We start from the raw sequence: 22,258 nt of genomic DNA, 5'->3' as shown, positions 1-22,258 counted from the left end.
AGTCTGGGAGATGGAGGAGGGGAAGACAATGATCAAATACCCATAACACTGAAAGTATAAAGGTGTGTCTCAGGAGAGGTCCATGGTGCTTTGGGGAGAGGGGTGGAGGGAGGGAAGGCTCCTGAGGAAGCCAAACAGAGGTTTCTGTAGGGAATATCTGCACACAGGGGTGCATGAGGGTCCAGGCAGAGGGCAGCAGATGCTCACAAGCGCCCTGGGTGAGGGGGAAAGGAAGAAGCTCCAGGACTGTCCAAAAGACCAATGTGGTTGAGTTCAGAGAGAAAGGTAAGCAGGGAAAAGGGACAGTGGGGACTTGTGGACCTCACAGGGGCCTTGGCCAGGATGTGGGAAGGCAGAGGAAGGACTATGTGGGGGGAAGTGAGGAGATTTTCTCAGTGTTCAAATCCAGCCCATGATTCAGTCTTGGGGAGGGAGCCCCACTCTCCCCGATTCTTCGAGAGGTGCCTTTTGCTGATCCAACCCAACCATGAGGAAGGGAGCCTTAGCCTTGGTGACAGAGCAGACTGTGCATGTAGCTCTGGAGAGGCACAGAGACCACCCTGTGCAGACCCCCAATGTCTCATGGAGGAGTCAGACTTGCCTCAATGTTTCGAGGAGCCAACTTGATTTTGACTCCAGGTACCCAAACCGCTGGGCTGATGAGAGATCCCTCTCTGGCTCCCAGGACTTCTTTCCTTATTCTCTTGCCACTGTCCCCAACACCCCAGTGTCTCCCTAACCTGCCCGTGTATGTGTGTGCCTGCGCCCATCTACATGGGTGTGCGGAGCCCTTGCACCCACCCTGGTGAGCACAGGGGCCCCAACCCAGTCTGGTATCTCAGTCTGCAGCTCCTGGTTGAGGGTCCCAGGTTCCCCTGGGTACAGATGTTCAGGCCTTCCAAGTGGCCCACCATCCGGGAGACAGGTCTGTCTCCTCCCCTCAGCTCAGCGGGGCCTGGGGGTGGGGAATCTCTTTTTTCAGCCAAGGGAATCTGTTGTCTCTTCAAATCCCTTTCTCCTGGAAACAAAAGGACTTTTTGGAAACAAAAGAGGAAATCCAGGAAGCTCTGTCACAAACCTCAGAGGCAAAGGAGCCAGAGCAGGCAGAAAACATAAATTTGTTTCTCAAAAAAAGAAAAAAGAAAGAAAAAGAAAAAAAAATCATCCTGCTACATGCACTTGAAAAACAATCTTATTTTTTATCTGTCTTCAGAGTAGCTAGCTCATGAACAAGGTCTAAAACTCAAAAGGAATGGAAGACGGCGAGTGACACTCCCTCTCCCATGCCCCACTCACCCAGTCCTCCCCAGAAGCAAAGATGATAATGAGTTTCTTCTATTCCATTCCACAGATAGTCTCTGAAAACATGAACATATCCATAAATATTCTCTTACATATATTTTTATACATACCCCCCACACAGATGGGAGCATTCAGTGCATTCCATTCTGCACCTCGCTCCTCAAGGGTAATAACACAGCATGATTATCTTAACTGTCTCGGTACACTTCTAATGCTCAGATTTGTTGCTCTGGGCAATGGATGTGTCACAGATCACCATGGTGGTACGATTTATTTAACCTGTCCCCTATTGGTGGACAGATAGGTTGCTTCCCGTCTTTTGCTATTATAAACAACTTGGCTGTGGTTAGTGTTGTACCTATATCATTTTGTGTGTGGACTTGGCATTGCCGGGTCAAGGGCATGTGTGGCGTTTTGAATGACATTGCCAAATTTCCCTCCATTGGAGTTATACTGGTTTTCACTCTGATCAGCAAAGAAGGAAGAGAGAGCTTATTTTCAGCATCCTGGCCCCTACCGAGGTGATAATGGCTCATCTGAGAGGTGATTTCAAGCAGCATTGTTCTAGGTTAGGGTTCTGAGGTTGAGCCCCTTTTCATTTGTCAAAGCCATTCCCCTCTCCTTTTTCTGGAAGCCACAAGCATTCTGAAGGGATTAAGGCAGAAGGAAGGTGTGGGCTGGCGTGTGCTTGCATTCTTTTGTGTGTACAGACTTGACTTCCGACTTTCTGGCAGGGCCAGGGCTAATGTGCCAGGGGATCCTTGTAGGGTTGGGCCCCAGGTTCCAATCAAGCTCCTGTAACTCAAAACAGTCTCTCCCTACTTTTCTTCCTTGCTAGGGGTCTCTCTCTGCAGAGCAGGGCCATCACATGGAGGCTTTTGAAAAGCAAAGAAACCATCCCCTTTCCCACTCCTTACCTTCAGGAGGATGAAAGAGCCATGGCCTGGTAACAGGGTTCAAATCCTCATCCCTTCACTTACACCCTGAGAGAAGTCCCTTGATGCCCCCAATGGAGTTACTCTTTGGAGGTTCCTGGTGTTCAGTTGGCAGCCCAAGGACACATTTTCAATAGGCAGGTTCTGGGGCCCAGACCCTAGCAAGGGTCAAGGGTTAGGGGTCAGGGGTCAGGGGTCAGGCCTTTGTCTGGGCTAGTCTCTCTGCTAGTGTTTCATTCACCAGATGGATCCAGGTGGATGTGGTTGATTCTGAACCTGAAAGGGTTAAGGAGGTCACAGGCAGGACCTCTGGCCTCTAGACGTTCCCCAACCCTGGATGAATATTCTCTCCCCAGCCTCCCTGCGAAGTGGCCACTTACATAACTTGCTTGTGTAACCTCAGTGAAGTGTAACCTCCTGCCTCCAGGCCAGCATGGGGCATTCTGGAACAGTTGTAAATATTTCCTAAATTATGCTGAAACTTGGAGACTCTCCAGAAGCCACTCCTACCTCATTTGTCTTGGCTCTGCCCTCTGCTCTCTTGGCCCAAACATGACTCAGTGCGGATCTGCAGGCAACCACCGGGTCCTCTTGGGTCTTCTCTTCTCCAGGCTGGGTCCCTTGACCTCCGAGCCACTTTCTATAGTTTTCCTCCTTGGCTAGGGAGTTCAGGATGTGTCCTCAGTGTGACCTGAGCTGCAGGGGCAGGGCAGAGAGGCCCCTCTCATTTATTCCCCCATATTTTTTATTGGTACATTATAATTGTGCATAACAGTGGGATTCACTGGGGCATATTCGTGCATGCACATGATCGAACTATACTTTGGTCAATATCGTCCCCTTTCTCATTTTGAACTGTGGACTCTGGTTGTGCAGCTTCAAAAGTGGAGAAGTAATTTTGGCAGCCTCGTTAGCCTGACTCGGGGGTGTTTGCAGCCTTTGGTCATGTGACCTGGCCCCGCCATGAGACATGCTTTTGGTCATGTGATCTTGGGGACTTGAGGGCTCCTTGTAGGCAGGTGCTGTGTGGGATTCATCTTGGTATCACAAGCTGGGTAGTAACGAGGAGGATAGAAATTAGCAGGGGATATTGAGTTGGTTCTTTAACTCAAACACAGGATCTTAATTTACTTGTCACATTTCAAGTTCTTCTTTTCCTTCACAAGAATCTCTTTTCTTTTTATATCGCCTGATTAGCCTGTCAGTTCCCAGAGGGCAGGACAACATTTGGCTTTGTTTTCTTGGCAGTGTGTATTTTCTAAGGTAGGGGTTTGTGACTGGTATGAAAATGTCCCTTCGCCTAAATATAGCCCAAGCTTGCATTGTCTATTCAATGGATGTAGTCATAAATAGTTTAAAACTAAAAGAAATATGGGTTCTCTAGAGAAAGATTGAAAAAAGAGAGAAAAGTAGAAGTAGAAAAAATAATCAGCCCTTGTCCCAGCAACCCGAAAATTGCTGACAACATTTTGTTGGATTTCCTTCTAATACAAGGCCCCAGGCTTCTCCATCTACTCCTACCTAGATTGTTGTTTTTCGCAAAGGTTGGGGCTGGGGCACCTGCAGGGGAGGTGGCCTGGGGTCTGGCTGGTGAATGAGGCCAGTGGCTGTGAAGTTGTGCTTTGTGGAGCCCCAAGGAACTGCCTAGTGGCAGGGCTGGGCTGGGGTGAGAAAGTGGGGCTCTGGGCATCTATGTTGATCAATTTTTGTGACTGTGACAAAATACCTGAGACAATCAACTTAAAAGGAGGAAAGGCTATTTTAGTTTGTGGTCTCAGAGATTCCAGTCTATGGAAAATTAGCCCTGTTTCTTTGGGCCTGTGGTGGCACAGTATATGTTGGGAGCGTGTGTTGGAGGAAGACTCTACACTTTGAGGTTTCTGGGAAGCAAAGAGAGAGACAGAAAAGGGCCAGAGTCCCAATATCCCCTTCCAGGGCCCTCCCCTGATGACCTAACTTCCTCCCACTAGGCCCCGCCTCCTGGAGATTCCACCACCTCCCAGTAGGGCTACAGACAGGGGACCAAGCCTTCAACTCACAGGCCTTTGGGGACATTAAGATCCCAGCTATATTGTCCCCCACCCCCGCAATCTGCTTCAGCCAGAGCGGGTTTACTTCCATCTTTGTCGACTGGTGTCCTAAAGAAAATCTCACTGGATAATCAATTTTCTCCTTTTAAAAAAGTTTTGACTCCTTCAGAAGAGGACCTCGTGTTTCCCTGTGCAGTCCCATCTGCATCCTGTATTGGTGATGAGCCCCCACTGCCAGCACTGGGCCAGTAGGGATCTGTTACTGACACCCTCTGAGTGGTCACCTGTGGGCCAGGGCAGAACCTTGCAGTGCAGCTTGGTGGCGTCTGGCACTTGTCCCCTACGTACAGACCACATTCTGTGAGCTGCTGTGGTGAGAGTTGTGGGCTCCGTAGATCAATCTATCATTCTGCCCATGTCCCTCCTCCCTAATGCCCTAAGCCTGTCACCCCACTTACTCCACAAGCAACGAGATGGCCTTGCCAAAGAATATTCCAGGTGAACACTCGAGTGGCCGCTGCTTCTTTTCTTTTTATGGGGCCTCGAAACTTGTTTAGCCAGGTGCTGTCACACACGCCTGTAATCACAGCTACTTGGGGGGGGGGGCTGAGGCAGGAGGATTCCAAGTTCAAGACAATTTAGGAAGACCTTGTCTCAGAATAAAAAGTAAAAAGAGCTGGGATATAGCTCAGTGGTAAAGCACTCCTGGGTTCAACCCCCAGGACTGCAAAACCAACCATCCAACCAACCAACCAACCAACCAACCACCACCACCACCACCACCACAAAAGCATTATTTATTCACTTGCTCCATGACTTGCCTGGGAATTCACACTAAATATTCTAGTTGGAATCAATTGCTTTGTGATACAGGTGACATTTCCCATTTGCAATTTCTTGGCTTTGTCTTTTCTCCTCCATAGGCCCTTGAAGTGAGTCTGGGGTTATTCCTGCAAGTCCTTTCAGGTCCCTGGGTCCTTACTCTGCTGGGCATGGAGGCTACACACTCATGCTTGGGTTTAGAATCTCAGATTTCCTGCCTCTTTGGAGGGAATGCAGCAAACACACGCATTTCATGGTGGTGTGGATGGGGTGTTCATGTCTTATCTTGGGATTTTTGTCATGGTCTGTCTGGTGTGTGTGTGTGTGTGTGTGTGTGTGTGTGTGTATCTTTCTCTTCATGGGTTTACCTGGGGGATTAGGACCATGGTTGGAGCTCCCCATTTATTGTTGAATGAGGTTGTAGTTCTTCCCAGATATTTTCCAATTATATCTCCCAAATCTCATTTCAGGGCAAGAGGGTAAAGTCACTGGGTTTATGCATACATTTTTGTTTCTGCCCACTGAGGATTAAATACTTGTGTAGCTACTTCTTAGGGCATGTTGCATGATCTCAAGTTGGGACCAGCTCTGCTCAGTGGACCCCATGAGTGACTGATGGATGTGACAGTGACCACCAGGGCGCTGGCAGGATAGATGAAGTTGTCAGTGCTAGCCGGGGACACCCCCAGCGTCCACCCCTGGTGGATTCTAGCAGCTGGTGGTAAGAGCAGCAGAGATAGTTGTCTTCTTTAGCCAAGCTGGGGTGTTGCTTTGCTCAGGGCACTAAGCGCGTGGGTGACGACCTTGGCTTTTGTCTCAAGAGCAGTGTGGTGCATGGGTAATTAGAAGGGATGATCACGATTTGTGCCTTTCCAAGGCTATGATTAAGCAAAAATAGCCTCCATTCTTCAGACGGCAGGAGGAGCCATGGCAAGCTTGGTGTGCTCAGAGCTGGCAGAGCGCTGGGAGCAGGCGCTGTGGTAGCCGGCCTTTCTTAAAGCCTGTCCTGAGACATTCTCACAAAAACACCTGTAAGTTCCCCCACCCCAACTCTGGGCAAAGCAGGGACCCAACCTGAACAGGGTCATGCATACAGGAAGTGGAAGGGACAAACAGCCTGGTGGTAAGGTCCTGGGCCCCTTGCTTGTGGGGTCTCTACCATCTTGGACCCCCGGTGGCAGTTCTTTAGGGGAACCATCTATAGGTGGAACCACAAAGCCTGGACTAGGCAGTTCTAAAATTAAAAAGAGTTGGGCTATATATAGCTCAGTGTAAAGCACTCCTGGGTTCAACTCCCAGTACTGCAAAACCAACCATCCAACCAACCAAACAACCACCACCACCACCACCAACAAAAAGCATTTGTTTATTCATTTGCTCTATGACTTGCCAGATACCAGTTTCCCTGGGGACTTTCAAGAAATGTGCTTCCCAGTGGGGCTTCCCTGAATTTGATTTCTCCTGCGGGTTTAGCAGCATGAAGATGTTTCATGGCTGTGTGTGTCCTGGGATATTTGCTTCCAAAAAGTTTTCCCCAAAATGCCAGGACCTGAGAGCTGATAAACCCTATTCAAGGGTCTGTTGGGACCATAGATAAGTAAGCTCACAGCAGTAGCCAGGCCCAGCTCATGGCTGTGGGATTGCCACATGGCCTTGGTAGCTCTGAGAAGGCTTTCCAGAGACACTGACAATTGAGCAGGGTTTTGCAGGACAAGTAGAAGTTTTCTGCTCTGCAAAGTGAGATAGGGCTTAGCAGGCAGAGGGCTCAGCATAAGCAAAGACCAGGAGGAGAGAAAAAGGGATGTCTTTGGGTGCATACAGCCAGTGACCTCAATTGTTGTGGTCGGAATGGCTGGTTCTTAGGAAGGTAAAGCCTTGCAGGCAAGCCACAGTCAGGGTGGCCCCAAGGCCTCTGCTACAGCTGGAGATGTGCCTTCCTGTGGGGTAGCTTTGGTCCTGGTAGTCAACATTTTTGGGGGGGTCTGGGGGTGGGTACTGGGGATTGAACTCAGGGGCACTTGACCACTGAGCCACATATCCTGTCCCTTTTAAATATTTTATTTAGAGACAGGGTTTCACTGAGTTGTTTAGGGCCTCACTAATTGCTGAGGCTGGCTTTGAACTCACAAATCTCCTGCCTCAACCTCCCGAGCGAGCCACTGGGATTATAGGCATGCATCACCACGCCCGAACCTGGTAGTCAACTCTTGATGGACCACAGTGTAGATCTGGCAGGCTAGGTCGCCTCTCCTCCTTTGCCCAGAGCAAAACACTTCTAGCCGTGCCCAGAAAGGAAGCAAGTCTCTGTCCCCAAGCTGCGTAGGAGGTGAGACTCTTCCCTTTGGCTGTGGAGGGATGGAATGGCACTGAAGACAACCCTGCCCAGTCCCAGCCTGTGGCTGTTGTCCCTACTGAGCCAGGAACCGCCTCAGCATCATTTGTGGCTGGGAATGCAGCACATGTCCACCAACTCAATGCCCAGAGCGTGGCGTGGGCCCGAAGGAGCTGACTCCAGGCAGATGGAGGAGGCAGGAGCTCCTCAGTCTGTGTCATCAGCGAGGGCACAGGCTCCAGCCCCCACCTACTGGAGGGCATGGTGCCCAGGAGACAGCAGGACCCTCATGTCTTCCCTGCAAGTTATTTATAGACTCGCTATGGTAATTTGTGGCAATCACAGCATTTAATCCTGTAATCACACTGCAAGCAGGCACCCAGCCCAGCGAGGCTGGTGAGCCTGCCAGGGCTCAGGGAGGGACTTGGCGGCAGGGCAGGCCAGTGCAGAGGCGGCGATGTCCCCATCAGCCTCCAGCTCCATTCGTCAGCTGTGGCCCCAGCTCTGTGCCCCCTGATTGAGCCTGGAGAATAACAAAAGCAACTAACACAGAGCACCTCTCTACTCCAGGCCCTGCCTGAAGTTCTTCGTGCGGATGAGCCACCTATCCTCACCACTGCTCTGTGAGGTCATTAATAATAGCATCCTGCGTTCCAGATGAGGAAACTGAGGCACAGGTCACACGGTTGATAGGAGGCACGTCTTGAACTCCAGCACTCTGGTTCCAAAGTCTATGGTTTAGCCAGGCCTCTCCCAGCCCCAGAGGTGAGGGGCATCCCAGGTTCTGCAGCCATGGTCTCAGCCCTGGCCATGCTCTGTTCCTCCTGCGCCACCTGCCCCAGAGCTGCAGGTTAGTCTGCAGGCACCATGAAGCACAGCTGCTTGTCGGTTTCCTCTCCAGGTGTGCTCTTTTCCTATTGACAAAACATTTCATGTCCTAAGAAGAGGTTTCCTGGCAGCAGAAAGGGACTTTCATCTTTGAGGTACCATTGTCAATTCGTGCTTCCGTGCCTTCTCCTGCAGAATGGGGATTGCTGCGTCCACCTCACTGAGATGTTGTGTGCTTCAGAAGGATGGTGCAGCACATGGCTAAGCATCTTCCTCTGCCTAATGTGGGGTCCTCCAGCTGGGTTCCCTCTGTCTTGTTATGTGTCCTGCCTGGGGCAGGTGACCTGGGTTGTTTGAACTCAGTTTTCTTGACTATAAAATGGGACTAAGAGCAAATCCATCCAAACTGAGAGGATGATTGAGATTAGACATGTCAAGTGCATATAAGCCTGGCACATAATAAGTGCTCAGTAGAACCAGGCCATTCCTGTGGTCTTTTATTATTGTTCTGAAGGTGGAGTCCAGGCCTCCCCTAGCCAAAACCAGGGCCAGGTCTTTTCTCCTCCTCCTCCTCCTCCTCCTCCTCCTCCTCCTCCTCCTCCTCCTCCTCCTCCTCCTCCTCCTCCTTCTTCTTCTTCTTCTTCTTTCTTTCTCTCTCTCTCTCTCTCTCTCTCTCTCTCTCTGCCAGGGATTGAACTGAGGTGGGCTTAACCACTGAGCCACATCCCCAGCTCAGTTTATTTTTTAATTTTTATTTCACTAAGTTGCTTAGGGGTCTCACTGAGTTGCTGAGGCTGGCTTTGAACTTGTGATCCTCCTGCCTCAGTCTCCTGAGCTACTGGGATTACAGGCGTTCGCCTGGTGGGCCAAGTCTTGAGTATGTCTGAAAGGCAGAAGAACTTGAGCTACTGGAAGGAGCATCAGAAAGTACTGGGCAGAGTCAGGTCTCAGAAGAAATCTTTGTCTCCTTCTCCTAAAAGCCATCACTCAGGAAATGATTTCCTTCCTGTGTGGTCAGCTGCTAGGCGCTTAGGAAACAGTTATCCTCTGACCAGGGTTATGTCTGGGAGGGCAGAATATTTCAGAAACTGCATTTTTTTCTGTGGAGAAAAGCTCTTTGTTGGGCATTCTTTGCAAAGCACCCTCCTCCTGGGCTGGTGGTGGCTGAGGAGGTGTTGACTCATACACAGGTAGGTTAGGGATGCCCAGGAAGCCTGTGGGAAGGACTGTCCCCAGATGTGACTCCTATCAGGGAGCTGCAGGCTCCTGGAGGGTAAGAGGGGGAGTGTGTGAAGGAAAAGGCCATCCTCATCTGGACCACGCTTCTGTAAGAGGCAACGAGCTCCCCATGAACAAAGTCAAACAAGTGCTTCATGGCCTAGCTGTGGGTCTTGGAAAATGGAATCCATCTCACAGTGGGGAAAGGAAAGGAGGCAAGGTGGACCGGATGGAAGGAAGGATTCCTCAGGGTGGCAGGCATTAATTTGGGGTGGAGGGCAGCTGCTGGGTGTCTTTGAATTCTCTCTTTACCTGAGAGGTGGATATCATGACATTTGGGGGCATGGGTGTTAAATCAGGGGTGGGCACATTTTTCTGTAAAGGGCTAGATAGTAAATATTTTAGGCACTGAGGGCTGTACGTCTGTTGTCACTTCTGAAGTCTGTTGCTATGGTGTGAAAGCAGCCGTAGACAATATGTAAATGAATGAACCTGGCTGTGTGCCAATAAAACTTTATTTACAAAAACAGGTGGTGGGCCAGATTCCACCCTTGGCTATAGACCTCTGTGTTAGAGAAACGAGTGCTCAGGAAGGGCTGGGTGCCAGGAAGCACTTCCTGGAGGAGGTGTTGAGCCAGGCAACTGGGAGGAGTCAGGAGCACATTTTTTTTTTTTTTTTTGGCAGTAACTAGTTTCACTCCAAAGCTCTGGGTGATGTTGATGGTCCTCCAGAGTGTTGGCCATACCTCTCTGAGAGTCCACCTTCCTCTGGAACATGGTTCAAGGGCTTGCTATGACTCTGAGAGCTTCAACCACACATGTATATGTTATATGTATATATATATTTATATTTATTATTATATTATATTATTATTATCATTTGTGATGCTGGGGATGAACTCAAGGCCTCATAGACACCAGGCAAGTGCTCTGCCTCCGAACTACCCCTGCTCCCATCTGCCCCAACTAGATAGATAGTTTTATTCTTTGCAATATTGGGGATTGAACCCAGGGATACTCTACCACTGATCTACATCTCCAACCCTTTTTATTTTGAAGAAGGATCTTGCTAAGTTGCCCAGGCTGGCGTAGAACTTCCGATCTTCCTGCCTTAAGCTTCCAAGTAGCACCACAGGCATGCACCACCCTGCCTGGCTCAACCAGATGGTTTTTAAAAAATTATTTATCCATCTGTATTAGTCAGGGTTCTCCCGAGAAACAGAACCAACAGGATAGACAGAGTTATATGAAGAGACTGATCGTGAAGGACAGCCTCATGCAGCTACAGAAACTCAAAAGTCCCATGATGTGTTGGCCAGTGGAGGTCCAGGAAATCAGTGGTATAGTTTTAGTCCAAGCCCAAAGGCCTAAGAACCAGGGGAGTCATGGTATGAGTCCCAGTCCAAAGGCCCAAGCCCTGGGAGCACCGATATCCCAGGGCAGGAGAAGACGGACAAACATACTCAGTAAGAGAGAGCAAATTCTCCCTTCCCCTGCCTTCTTGTCCTGTCCAGGCCCCCTGTGGATTGAATGATGCCCACTCACGTGGACTGGGTGAGTCTTCTTTACGACCTCCCAATTCAAAGGTCAATCTCCTCCAGAACCACCCTCGCAGACACACCTAGCCAACGTGCTTCACCAGCAATCTGGGCCTCCCTGAGCCCAGGCAACCTGACATGGTGTGAATTAACCATCACACCAGCTCTTCCAGCTGTTCTCAGAGGGAGGCGTGGCTCAGATTGACAGCCAGGACTGGAAGTAGATGTCATTAGCTGATACCACACCGTGGCTATTGTTTTTTGGTGAAGAAAAGCCAGGACAGTCCCCTCCTAGGATACCCCTACCTCTGCCACGCTTCCTTTTCTTAGTAGGACAAAGCATATCATGATGTGTGGGCCGCAGAGACAGGGACCGGGACCGGCTGACTCTCCCCAGGTCCTAACTATGATATAATCCTAGCTCTTCAATAGAAGAGCTATGAGGCCAGCTGGGCCCGGGGAGTGTCCTGTTGCCGTGGGAGTCCTGGAGATGCTGAACGCTCCTCTGTCCCCTCTGCAGGAGAACTGTACCGGGCTTCCCTGAGAAGACAGAAGTTCCCGGCCCAGGGAAGCATCGAGATCCACGAGGACAGCGAGGTGTGTTGGGTTTTTGAGACAGTTGGGCCCATCTATGGTCAGGATTTTAGGAAGAGCCCTAGGAGAGTAGACAGGCTGCATAGCTTTCATCTTTGTTTGACTTGCCGCGTGACCCTGGGCAGCTCCCTGTCCTTCTCAGAGCTTCAGGCTCCCGTATGAATGCGAAGGGTCTCTTCAGACTCTTCCTGCTCTGATATACTTCTGGCAAGACGCTCGTAGTGCATCGGAGGTCTTACCACACAGAGGACTGGACAGCTCCCCATCCCCCAATGCCCTTATGTCCCCCGTCCCCTGTTGCCTGCCTCTCTCTATCCCAGCCCTGTCCCTCTCAGGAAGGTTGCTCTCAGCGCTCCTGCAAGACACACGTTCTCCTGCTGGTGCTGCATGGGGGGAATGTCCTGGACACGGGGTCAGGGGACCCGTCCTGCAAGGCGGCTGACATCCACACCTTCGGCTCTGTGCTGGAGAAGGTCATGCGTGCCCACTTCCCGGCTGCTGTGGGCCACATCCTCATCAAGTTCGTCCCCTGTCCTGCCATCTGCTCTGAGGCTTTCTCGCTCGTCTCTAAGTGAGTCCATTTCCGCTTGGACGAGCTGGGTTGGTGGGCGCAGGGGGACATTGGAAGGGCTGCTCTTGCCATGCGGGTACCTGATGGGCGGGGGGGAGGGTGCCTGCTGAGGCCTCTGGGAGGTGTCACATCCAGATTACTCATAAGCATCCCTGGTGGAAAGTGGTCTGTAAGAGTCTTCTACCTGGGAGCGAGTCGTGTTAAGGTGCTCATGATTCCTTGGGTCCAGTTCTTGGGCTCAATGGGCCTGATCCAGTTGGCACAGATAAGAGAACTGAGAGGTTCAGCATTTTCTCCCACAGTTACCCAGCATATGGAGCCAGGAGCCACACTAAGGCAGCCTCACTCCTAAGCTATGCAATTACTGCCTGCTAGGGATAAATACTATAATGGGGGTGGCCCAGAGCACCGTGGGCACTCTGAGACAAGGCCAGGGAAGACTTCCTAGAGGAGGTGACTTTTGAGTGTGATAACAGTCAAGTGTTAGCCTCTCAGATCAGCCTGGATTTGAATTCCTGCAATGTGACCCTGGGAAGCTATTTAACCTCTCCCAGCCACAGTGTCTGCATCTTTAAAATGGGAGCAGCAATGATAATAACTGCCTCCCAGAGTGCACATGAGGGTTCTGTGTGCTGGTGTATGCTCACACTCACCCCGCATCAGCACACGTCGGTAGAGAGTGGGCTGGGTAGGAAGAGGTCCTGACACAAGGCAGAGAACCTCACGGAGTAGGAGGAGCAGGGATGGTGTGGACAGAAGCACAGGCCGAGCCCTGGGCAGCACTCTTACTGCAGATGCTGGTGCGTCCCCATCCACTGTAGGTCCTGGTATCTGTGGGGGACAAACTGAGACACCAGGGGCCCTCCAGAGTCGGTACCCTCTGGGGGATCCCACCCACTGCTCCTGGGCCTTAGGGCTCCAGTGCCCCTAAGGTATTCTTGTTGAATTTGATGAAGGCAGGTGCCTGGAGCTAGGTGGATACTCTGGTTTCTCAATAATCTGCACAAAAGACCTGAGCACCTGCAGGGCCCACGTCCTATAGAGCATTTGGCATCTTGTTAGGACTGGAAGCCGAAAGCTGGGTACTTTTCGTAGCTAGGGATGAAAGAGAGCTGTTGGCACCTCTATCTGGATCCAAGCCCCTCTCACAAGACCTTGCCAGAGCCTCAAGAGCCCCTTCACCCTGGGGCTTGGGGAGAGTGGAAAGAAAATCCCAACAGGGAGCTGGGGTTCATGGGTAGCTCCCAACCACCCAGGGAAAAGGGAGCAGGTGTGCTCAGCCAGATGTGGCTCTGGGGAGAGCCTCAGCCGAACAACCTGTCCAGGGGTTCCTGGAAAGGCCAAAGTCCCCCTGTCCTGGGTGGATCAGGAGCCAGCATGGGCTGGACTTTTTCTTTCCCTCTTTCTTTTCCCTGCACTGAGTAAGCAGAGAATGATTTATCTGTGTTCCCAGGACGCCTGCAGGCAGATCTCAATCAGAGGTGGAAGGAAGGAAGGGGATTAGGCCGCTGGTTCCCCACCTAGTTAATCGCCCCAGTCCCTGGTGTGATTCTTGTCAAACTGTAAAAGCAAGATGTGTAGGTTCACCCCCGGAGCCATTGAACCGGGAGGTGGGAGCCCTGAAATCTGCATCTTTAACAACTCCTCAATCCCTGCTTTGTGGCAGGATTTGGGAGCTGCTGAGGCAAAGGCAGCCTCTCTGTTGTCATACTATCAGTCCGGGAGTTAATTGTCTTCGTTCCTAATCAATCTTAGGACCCCGCCTCTCCCCCACCCGCAGGACATCTGACCTCCAGAGCTGGGTCACCACTATCTCCAGGAAGACGGATGGCCTGGCCATCCCAGGGTGCAGCGGGAGGGAGCTTACCTCTCCCCCAGGCAGCTCCTTGCCAGGGCCATTAATCACCCCGTAATCACTGCTGGGAGGGAGTTCTTTCTCAGCTAATTAAAATCTCTCCGGCTGCAATGGAGGCCTGTTTCCTCTAATTTGTGTTCTTTGGAGATGAGGAATAGCTGGTGGTGTCAGCTATGCACATCATGAGGACTCTGCCACCTGCCGAGGGTGCCTGAGCTCTGTCACTTGCCCTAGATTCCATTGGGTCCGCAGGGGGATCCAACTGGGCTCTGGTCAGCCTGAGCTTCGACTGTTGGGGAAGGGCTGGCTCTGGGCAGGGCTGGGGAGTTCCCAGCTTCCCTCTATGTCCAGACTCAACAATGCACCAGGGCTCAGAGGCAAGCCAGGTGGACATGGGAGGGCTGCTGAGAGGGTGATCTCAGGTGGTCTGAGCTGCCCAGTAAGGGAGAGACTTTCTAAGGGGGGGGGGCGGGCAGGGAGGTGATGTGAAGTCTGACACTCTCCTAGGAGTGTGGGTGCCATAGGGCAGGCTCTCTCAGCCCTTTCTGCAAAGCCTGGGAGAGCTCTGTATATAACACTCCTACACAGGGATTGCAATACTGTGTATTCAGCTAGGTGCCCACCTCCAAGCAGTATGAGCCCCACGGCTGGCATGCCCTCTCTCCACCTCCCTGCTCAGCTTCTCCAAAGGTTTCCTTGAAAACCTACTTCAGACCTTCTGCCCTCCAGGAAATCTGCATGATGCTATGTCCCCCCACCCGCAACCCACACTAGTTGGCTCCCTGGCTGACTTCTTCCTAGGAACTGGGGTGACCTTAGGGCCATGGAGAAGAGGGCAGGAGAGCATGGCGGTGCCACACCACGGGCTGGACACACAGCAGTCAGCACAGGCTTGAATTCCCCCTCCTGCTCCCCGTGTCTCCATGGCCGGTGCTTTGTCTCACACGAGCACCTGCCTGGGTCTTCCTGAAGAGTCCCTGGAGCAGGGGGCCCAGTGCCAGGCCAGCAAGTGCCCTCCTCTTCCTCGTCCTCAGCCCCACACCTGCCCCCTCCCTGATCCTGGCTGGGCTTACCTTGGGCCCCCTGTCTGCAGCCTGAACCCCTCCAGCCATGATGAGGGCTGCCTCAGCAGCAGCCAGGACCATGTCCCTCTGGCCGCCCTGCCCCTGCTGGCCATCTCCTCCCCGCAGTACCAGGATGCTGTTGCCACCGTCATCAAGCGAGCCAACCAGGTCTACAGCGAGTTCCTCAAGTCCTCTGATGGGATTGGCTTCAGTGGACAGGTAGGATGGCCTGTTCTCTGTCCTCGCTGCTGCCCGGGAGAGAGGCTGGTCTTTTCCAGAAAGATCAAGGCAGACCCTTCTAGAATCAGAGCATCTGAGATTGATGGAGGCTTTTGAGATTTGGGATTTGCCTGCCATCTGCAGATTGGAAAAATGAGGCTAAGATTCTAAGATTTGGAGCCCATGCTGATCCCTAGCTGAGTCTGACCCCTGAACACAGGCTGATCTTTGTCCTTGGGCTGACCCTAGATAAAACCAGGACCCCAGGATGACCCTGCTTCCCATTTGGGCTCTCAGTGCCTCTACAGGAGAATGCCTTATTCTCCCACGGGAAAGTGACCCCTGCTCTGTCTGTGTTGGGGGTGAGGGGGTCGTCAGGGGCAGGCCTGCATGCAGTGCCAGCTGTGTGTCCTACAGGTGTGTCTCATCGGGGACTGTGTGGGTGGACTCCTGGCCTTTGATGCCATCTGCTACAGTGCGGGACCCTCAGGGGACAGCCCTGGCAGCAGCAGCCGGAAAGGGAGCATCAGCAGCACCCAGGTGTGGCGAGGTGGTGGGACTGGGGAGGGTTTGTCTCTGGGAGCCCTGGGAGATCAGGGGCCTCCCCTGGGAGTGGTCCTGCTGACCCTTCATGTTGGCACAGTGACATCATGGTATACAGGATTATATGCAATCCTTCCTGCAAGAGTAGCTAGAGATGATTATCATAGGTAGGGAAACTGAGGCACAGGGCGCTGATTGGGGTTCATGTCACTGGACAGCTGGAGGGCCATCTGGACATGGACATAGGAGATAGCTGTGCCCCATCATTGCGTGGCACTTTTTGAAAGTGTAGCTCCCCGCACCACAGGAGGAAGGGCTTCGTGGCCCGGGGGAGGAGGCAGGGCTCCAGAGTCTCCTGTGACTGCAGTGCTTCCTGTCTTCCACCTGGCCCCTAAGGACACCCCAGTTATGGTGGAGGAAGATTGCAGTCTGGCCAGCAGCAAGCGGCTCAGCAAAAGCAACATCGACATCTCCAGCGGGGTGGAGGACGAGGAGCCCAAGAGACCGTTGCCGCGGAAACAGAGCGACTCCTCCACCTATGACTGTGAGGCCATCACCCAGCACCATGCCTTCCTCTCAAGGTACCCCCCGCCCTGGCTTCTGCCTTCTTTTCATCAAAGCATCCAGGAGACAGCCTTGTCCCAGACCCTTCCATGGGGACCCCTAGAGATATATTGAGATGCTGGAACCCAGGCCACTTACCATGAGTCCTGCATAGAGATCCAGGGACTTGCTTTCTGTCATTGCTCTGCTGAAACTTGCCGAAAGAATTGGGGGTCAATTTGTTTCACCTCTCTGAGCCTCAGCTTTCTCTTCTGCAAAAGAACAACACTGCCCACACCACTTCTCTGCATGGTTTGAAGAATCTAGTGAAGTAACAGATGGGCGCCTGTTCTGAGAGCTATCCCAGGTGTGTGTCCTCTCTATTTCTCAGAGGAGGCCACTCATGCCACCAGTTGCCAAACAGTGGAGGTCAGTACTCTGGTCTCCCTGTCCCCAGTTCAGTGCTTTGACCACAACACAGTTCTTTTTTTTTGTACCAGGGATCAAATTTAGGGGCACTTAACCATGGAGTCACATCCCCGTACTTCCCTCCCACCCCCATTTTTTTTTTTTTGAGACAGGGTCTCACTAAGTTGCTGAGGCTGTCTTTGAACTTGCGATCCACCTGCTTTGGCCTCCTGAGCCATTGGCGTTACAGGCGTGTGCCATCACACCCAGCAACAACACACTTCTGTTATAGACCTCCATGCACTGTCCTTTAACTTTTTAGAAGAGATGGTTAACTAACAAGGGTTAAATGCATGGTTTATACATTTATTTAGAACACAAAGGAGTATTAATCATAGACCCAAATTGGCAGGAATGTCTTTTTTCCTTTCTTTTTCCTGAAGTCTTATTTCCCTCCCATGCTCCTTGTTTCTTACACAAGTGACAAGTATCATGAGGTCATTAAAACCCTTAGAAAGTATATCATCTTGGGCTGTGGGTGTAGCTCAGTGGGGGAGTGCCTGCCTAGCATGTGTGAGGCCCTGGGTTCAATCCCTAGCACTGCCAAACAAAACACAGAGAAAAAAATAATAATATATCTTCTCTCTCGACCTCTCCCAGGCACAGGAACCACTATTGACATTTTAAGAGTATTTCTTTTCTATATTTTAAAACATACTTTGCATATGGTATTACTTAAAACAACAAAGAACCCAACCAACCAACCAACCAAATAAACAACAAAACCTCCCTCAAAGTCTCTTACATCATGATCTGTTCCCCATATAATTAAAAATAGTTGGTAAATATTTTTAATGGCAATATACTTTATTGAGTGAATGGATAACAGTTTACTTAATCCCAGTAACTGGATACTTTTTTTCTCTCTGAATTCTTCTCTATTATAAATAGCTCTACAGTGGACATCTTTGTGTATTAACATTGATGTATATATCAGGCTTGCAATAATCTTACCTTATCCACAGTTTTGCATTCTGTGGTTTCAGCTTCTTGTGATCAACCATTGTGTCAATATACTGACTAGAAAATTCCAGAAATAAATGAGTCATAAGTTTTAAATTGCACACTATTCTGAGTAGCATGATGAAATCTCACACTGTTCTGCTCTGGATGTGAATTATTCTTTTGTTCAATGTATCTACCCTGTATATGCTACCCACCTGTTAGTCATTTAATAGCCATTTCAGTTATGAGATTGACAGTGGTGACATCACATTGCTTATTTTCAAGTAACCCTTATTTTTACATATTAATAATGGCCCTAAATGGCAAGAGTAACAATGTTGGTATTTGTATATGCCAAAGAGAAGCTATAAAGTACTTCCTTTAGGTGAAAAGGTACAGTAAGATATTTTGAGAGAGAAAGAGACCACATTCACATAACTTTCATTTTAACATATTGTTATAATAATTGGGCTTTATTATTAGTTGTTGTTCTTTTACTATGCCTAATTTATAAATTAAACTTTATCACAGGTGCGTACACCTAGGGAAAAACAGCACATATAAGGTACAATGCACTCCATGGTTTTAGGAATCCACTGAGGGTCTTGGAGTGTCCACCCTGTGGACAACCGGGTGATGACTGTATTTCCTTCTGATAGATTCCTGGTGATGTAATTACTAGGTCACAACCTCTGTGTGTTTAAACTTCGAAATATTTAAAGCTCCTCTGATGGTTTCTCCTTTAGAAAAGCAGCTACATGCAAATGAAGGTTCATCCTTGAAAAATCCTTTAGGAAAGACCCAAATAGGCAGAGTGATAAGAAACTGGAGGTTTTTGGTAGCTGGTCCAACACAGCCAGCTTTTCCCTCTGGTGCAGGGACAGATGGCTGTTTCTTTGGCAATTAAAGAGTTGGCACGTGTTTGGGGGCCACGCCGTCCATGAAATATGTACGGTTAAACACCAGCCTCATCTTCCTCCATGTGAGCTGCTCACACTGTGAGAGGCAGAGGATCTGGGGATTCACCTTTGCAGACTCTCACTCCAGAGGGTGGAATGCTTGCCTGTACTATTTCCATTGCTACTTCTAAATTTGTTTTTCCTCCAACTCTAGTATTTTAGTAGAATTTGCATTCAGTTAATTGATAGATCACACCATTCCCTGGTTATATTGTCTTCTCTAAGTGGTACCTAATGCTCACTGGAAGTTCCAGAGAGGTCCCTGGTTTTCTTCCTGATCCTCAGCACCCAGCTCTGGGTCTCTGGCTGGATGCAAGTTGGAGCTCCAGACACCTGGAATGGGAATGGTTGGGATTCTGTGTGTGGTGTCCTGTCTCTGTTTTTCTCCTTCAGCCCCGTTTCATCTGCTGACTGGAGGGGGGTGGAGAGACCAAGCTGTTTGCGTCTGTCTGTGGGTTGTCTGCAACAGGAGTTACAACTAAAGCCCTCATCCTGGCAGGGCTGACACTAGCCAGCTGGTCTGCGGATGGGCCAGGCTGGGCTTCTCTGGTAGACAGTGCAGGAATTCTCAGCGTGGCAGCTCCATGGGGCAGGCCTGTCTGCGTGCAGAATGCTTAGTTACTTCCCAGGTGCTCAGCCCATTTTTGTAAATAAAGCTGTAGCAGATCACAGCCACACATACTGTGAAGTGTCCTATGTGGCTGCTCTCATGTTTTGATGGCAGAATTAAATCGGTGTGATGGAGACCATATGGCCCGCAAAGTCCAGAATATTTACCATCTGGCCTTCTGCAGAAAAAGTTCGCTGACCCCTGCTTTAGCCAAATGTTGGCTGGGTCTTGGTGGCCAATGCTGAGATTATCGCCAGCTCATGTTGATGGTGTCGGGTAAGCAGACTCTGCTTCTGAACTGTGCCCCTGAGATGGAGGATGGACTCTCGGCTCTCAGGCTTCAGGCTGTCCTGCTAGGTGACTTCCCTGTCCTTCCCTGACCTGCCCTCCCCTATGTCTTCCTCCTCTGGCAGCATCCACTCCAGCATGCTGAAGGATGAGTCCGAGCTCACTGCAGCTGGGGGGTCCCAGCTCTCCGAGGTCAGCCTGGGCCGCTTTGACTTTGATGTGTCTGACTTCTTCCTCTTTGGTTCGCCCCTGGGCCTGGTCCTGGCCATGCGGAAGACGGTGCTGCCTGGGCTGGATGGTGGGTATGGCACAGACTGGGACCTGAGGTACCGGTGTGTCCTTAGGCCCCTTTGTCAGGGTCTCAAAATGGGGGGAGTAGGAGGGTGGGAAATGGGGCTAGGAGGGTCCTGGAGTCAGGGTAGATGGAGGAAAAGCCGGTAGAGAGGAGTGGCAATTTCCCCAGGTGGGACAAAGACAGACAGGATTTCACTGTCCCTGTCACATGCTCCTGGCTGATTTGACCCCACTGTCCTGCAGTCATGCCCTGTGGGAAGAGTAGCCACAGACACTTACCCTGAAGCTTAGAAGGCTTTTTATGTTCCTTCAAAATGCGTATGTCAGGCGATTTGACCAGCAGGGGCGTAACTCGTGTGTCCAGAGTGTTCCATGCTTTCCTCCAAAGCTTACTGACAACCTAGGACATGGAACAGAATAAGAGGAAGGGGCTCTGGTTGGAACGAGGAGGTAGAACTCAGGGCCACCCTCCATGTCACAGAAGAACTCCAGGATTCCCTGGAGGTTGCATGGTCCAGTCCAGTGAATACCCACGGAACAGGCAGGGGCCTCCGTGGAGACACCTGCTGGTCAATCAGAGAAGTGCTCCATCGGTTCTGGCAATCCTTCCTCTGGGGTCCCTGGAGGTCTGAACAAAGAGCGTTGCTTACCTGACTAAGGAACCTGGATCTGCTTCATAGATCAGGTGGCAACTAAGTGATGTGGGAGGTGCAGGAATTGAAAGGCACCTGACCAGTGGAAATAGTAGAGGGAAGGCCCCTGGGAAACCCTTTGAATAAAGGCGCAGAGAAAGGAAAGTAGCTGAGCAGACTGGGGAACTGCAGGTGTTCGCCAGAGCCGCAGGCTGCAGTGGTAAATGGCACTCCTGGGTAAAGCAGTTGGCAAGGCCTTGAATGCCAAACTGGACATAAGAGCTTTGTTCCTATTGATAGAAGGAAGCCAGGAGAGGTTCTCGAGCACAAGAGTAGGCTCCTCAAAGCTGGACTCCAGGGAGCCTTTTAAGGCGGAGGGGGCAGATCCTAGAAGTGGGTTTCCCCCATGTGTCTTCCCCTCTCACCCCACTCGCCAGGTTTCCAGGTGCGTCCTGCCTGCAGCCAGGTCTACAGCTTCTTCCACTGCGCAGACCCCTCTGCCTCACGGCTTGAGCCACTGCTGGAGCCCAAGTTCCACCTGGTGCCTCCCGTCAGCGTGCCCCGCTACCAGAGGTTCCCACTCGGCGATGGACAGTCTCTGCTGCTCGGTAGGTTCTTGGGACCCCGAGAGTGTGTGAGCTGGAGGCTGGGCCCCAGCCAGGTGGTATTCCAGAGCCGCTCTCCTGGTCCAGCCTCGCCAAGCGGCCGGCTGATGGGTGACTTATGTGAGCAGGGTCTTGTGCTCTTGGAGGAGAGAAGAACAGGAACAGCTGACTCCTTCATCTCCAGAGCACCCACCTGTGCCAAGTACCGGCTTTGTATGAGGCATCTTGGTGTCAGAAATCTCCCCTTTGCCTTCTGATAGGCTCCTGGCCAAGCTCCTGTGGCTGGGGACAGAGTAACAGTCCAGTAGTCAGAAAGGCAAGTCTAGGGATCCATGTCCAGTGCTATTCCCAAGGTCCCCAACTGGACTATGGAAGGGCACAGTAGGGAGTAGGCCATTGCTTCATGCAAGTGGTGGCCTTCGACTAAGGTCTGACTGGGGAGGTGCATTTGGACAGGTGGAGAAGAAATGAAGGTGGCAGGAAAACAGGAGCTGGGGGGTGGGCTTGGGGAAGGGGCAGTGTGGCCTCCCGGGCTCAGAGAGTGAGCCAGGCCGGGGCAGCCTTGGAGGGGATAATCCCAGGCTTGGAAATCAGAGCACTGGCTCCACGCCACCGAGGAGGAGGTTTAGCTTAAGCCTGCTTGGAGGTTTGGGTCAGAGATGGGGAGGGGGGCGGCGGATACTGTGCAAGTGACGCATCAAGGCTAAAACCCATTAGCATCCTGTATTTCAGAGACCTATTTTGCAAAGCTCTTCTTTGCCAGGAGCTTTGATGGGTGTGCAGGACTTGCAAACCTCCCTTGTCCATTCTACAATGTTCCCTCTTTAGTCAGGGGATCTCCTACCCCCAGGGGCCACCCTAGCTCCTAGACTGGGGTTCAATTCCATTCATTCCAGCTCAGCCACAGTCCTCTGTGGCCCCAGGGGAGGAATTTGATAAAAGAAGACATGGTTAGACGTCACCCCAATGACCTCCTCTTCAATCTCCCTTAGCCTTCCTCTGCAGCTTTATTTATTGGGTTTGAGGGAGATGGTTGGGACCCTCACTCCTGCCTGCATAATTC

General features: G+C 51.2%; 1 protein-coding gene across 1 annotated transcript in view; it reads left to right on the top strand.

Annotated features, from left to right (window-relative positions):
• The window catches only part of Pitpnm3 (PITPNM family member 3), a 94,463-nt gene that overhangs the window by 54,251 nt on the left and 17,954 nt on the right, over positions 1-22,258 (top strand). Inside the window, exons 5-11 of the mRNA XM_046425056.1 lie at positions 11,526-11,602; positions 11,935-12,170; positions 15,119-15,308; positions 15,726-15,848; positions 16,248-16,432; positions 19,790-19,962; positions 21,028-21,198. Of these exons, the coding sequence (XP_046281012.1) occupies positions 11,526-11,602; positions 11,935-12,170; positions 15,119-15,308; positions 15,726-15,848; positions 16,248-16,432; positions 19,790-19,962; positions 21,028-21,198 (1,155 nt within the window). The remainder of the gene's footprint in view (positions 1-11,525; positions 11,603-11,934; positions 12,171-15,118; positions 15,309-15,725; positions 15,849-16,247; positions 16,433-19,789; positions 19,963-21,027; positions 21,199-22,258) is intronic.

The sequence above is a fragment of the Marmota monax genome, unplaced genomic scaffold (assembly GCF_021218885.2).
Source record: "Marmota monax isolate L192 unplaced genomic scaffold, Marmota_monax_Labrador192_F-V1.1 WCK01_AAM20220418_F8-fsc00218, whole genome shotgun sequence".
Taxonomy (NCBI): Eukaryota; Metazoa; Chordata; class Mammalia; order Rodentia; family Sciuridae; genus Marmota; species Marmota monax.
This window is presented reverse-complemented; position numbering and strand designations above follow the sequence as displayed.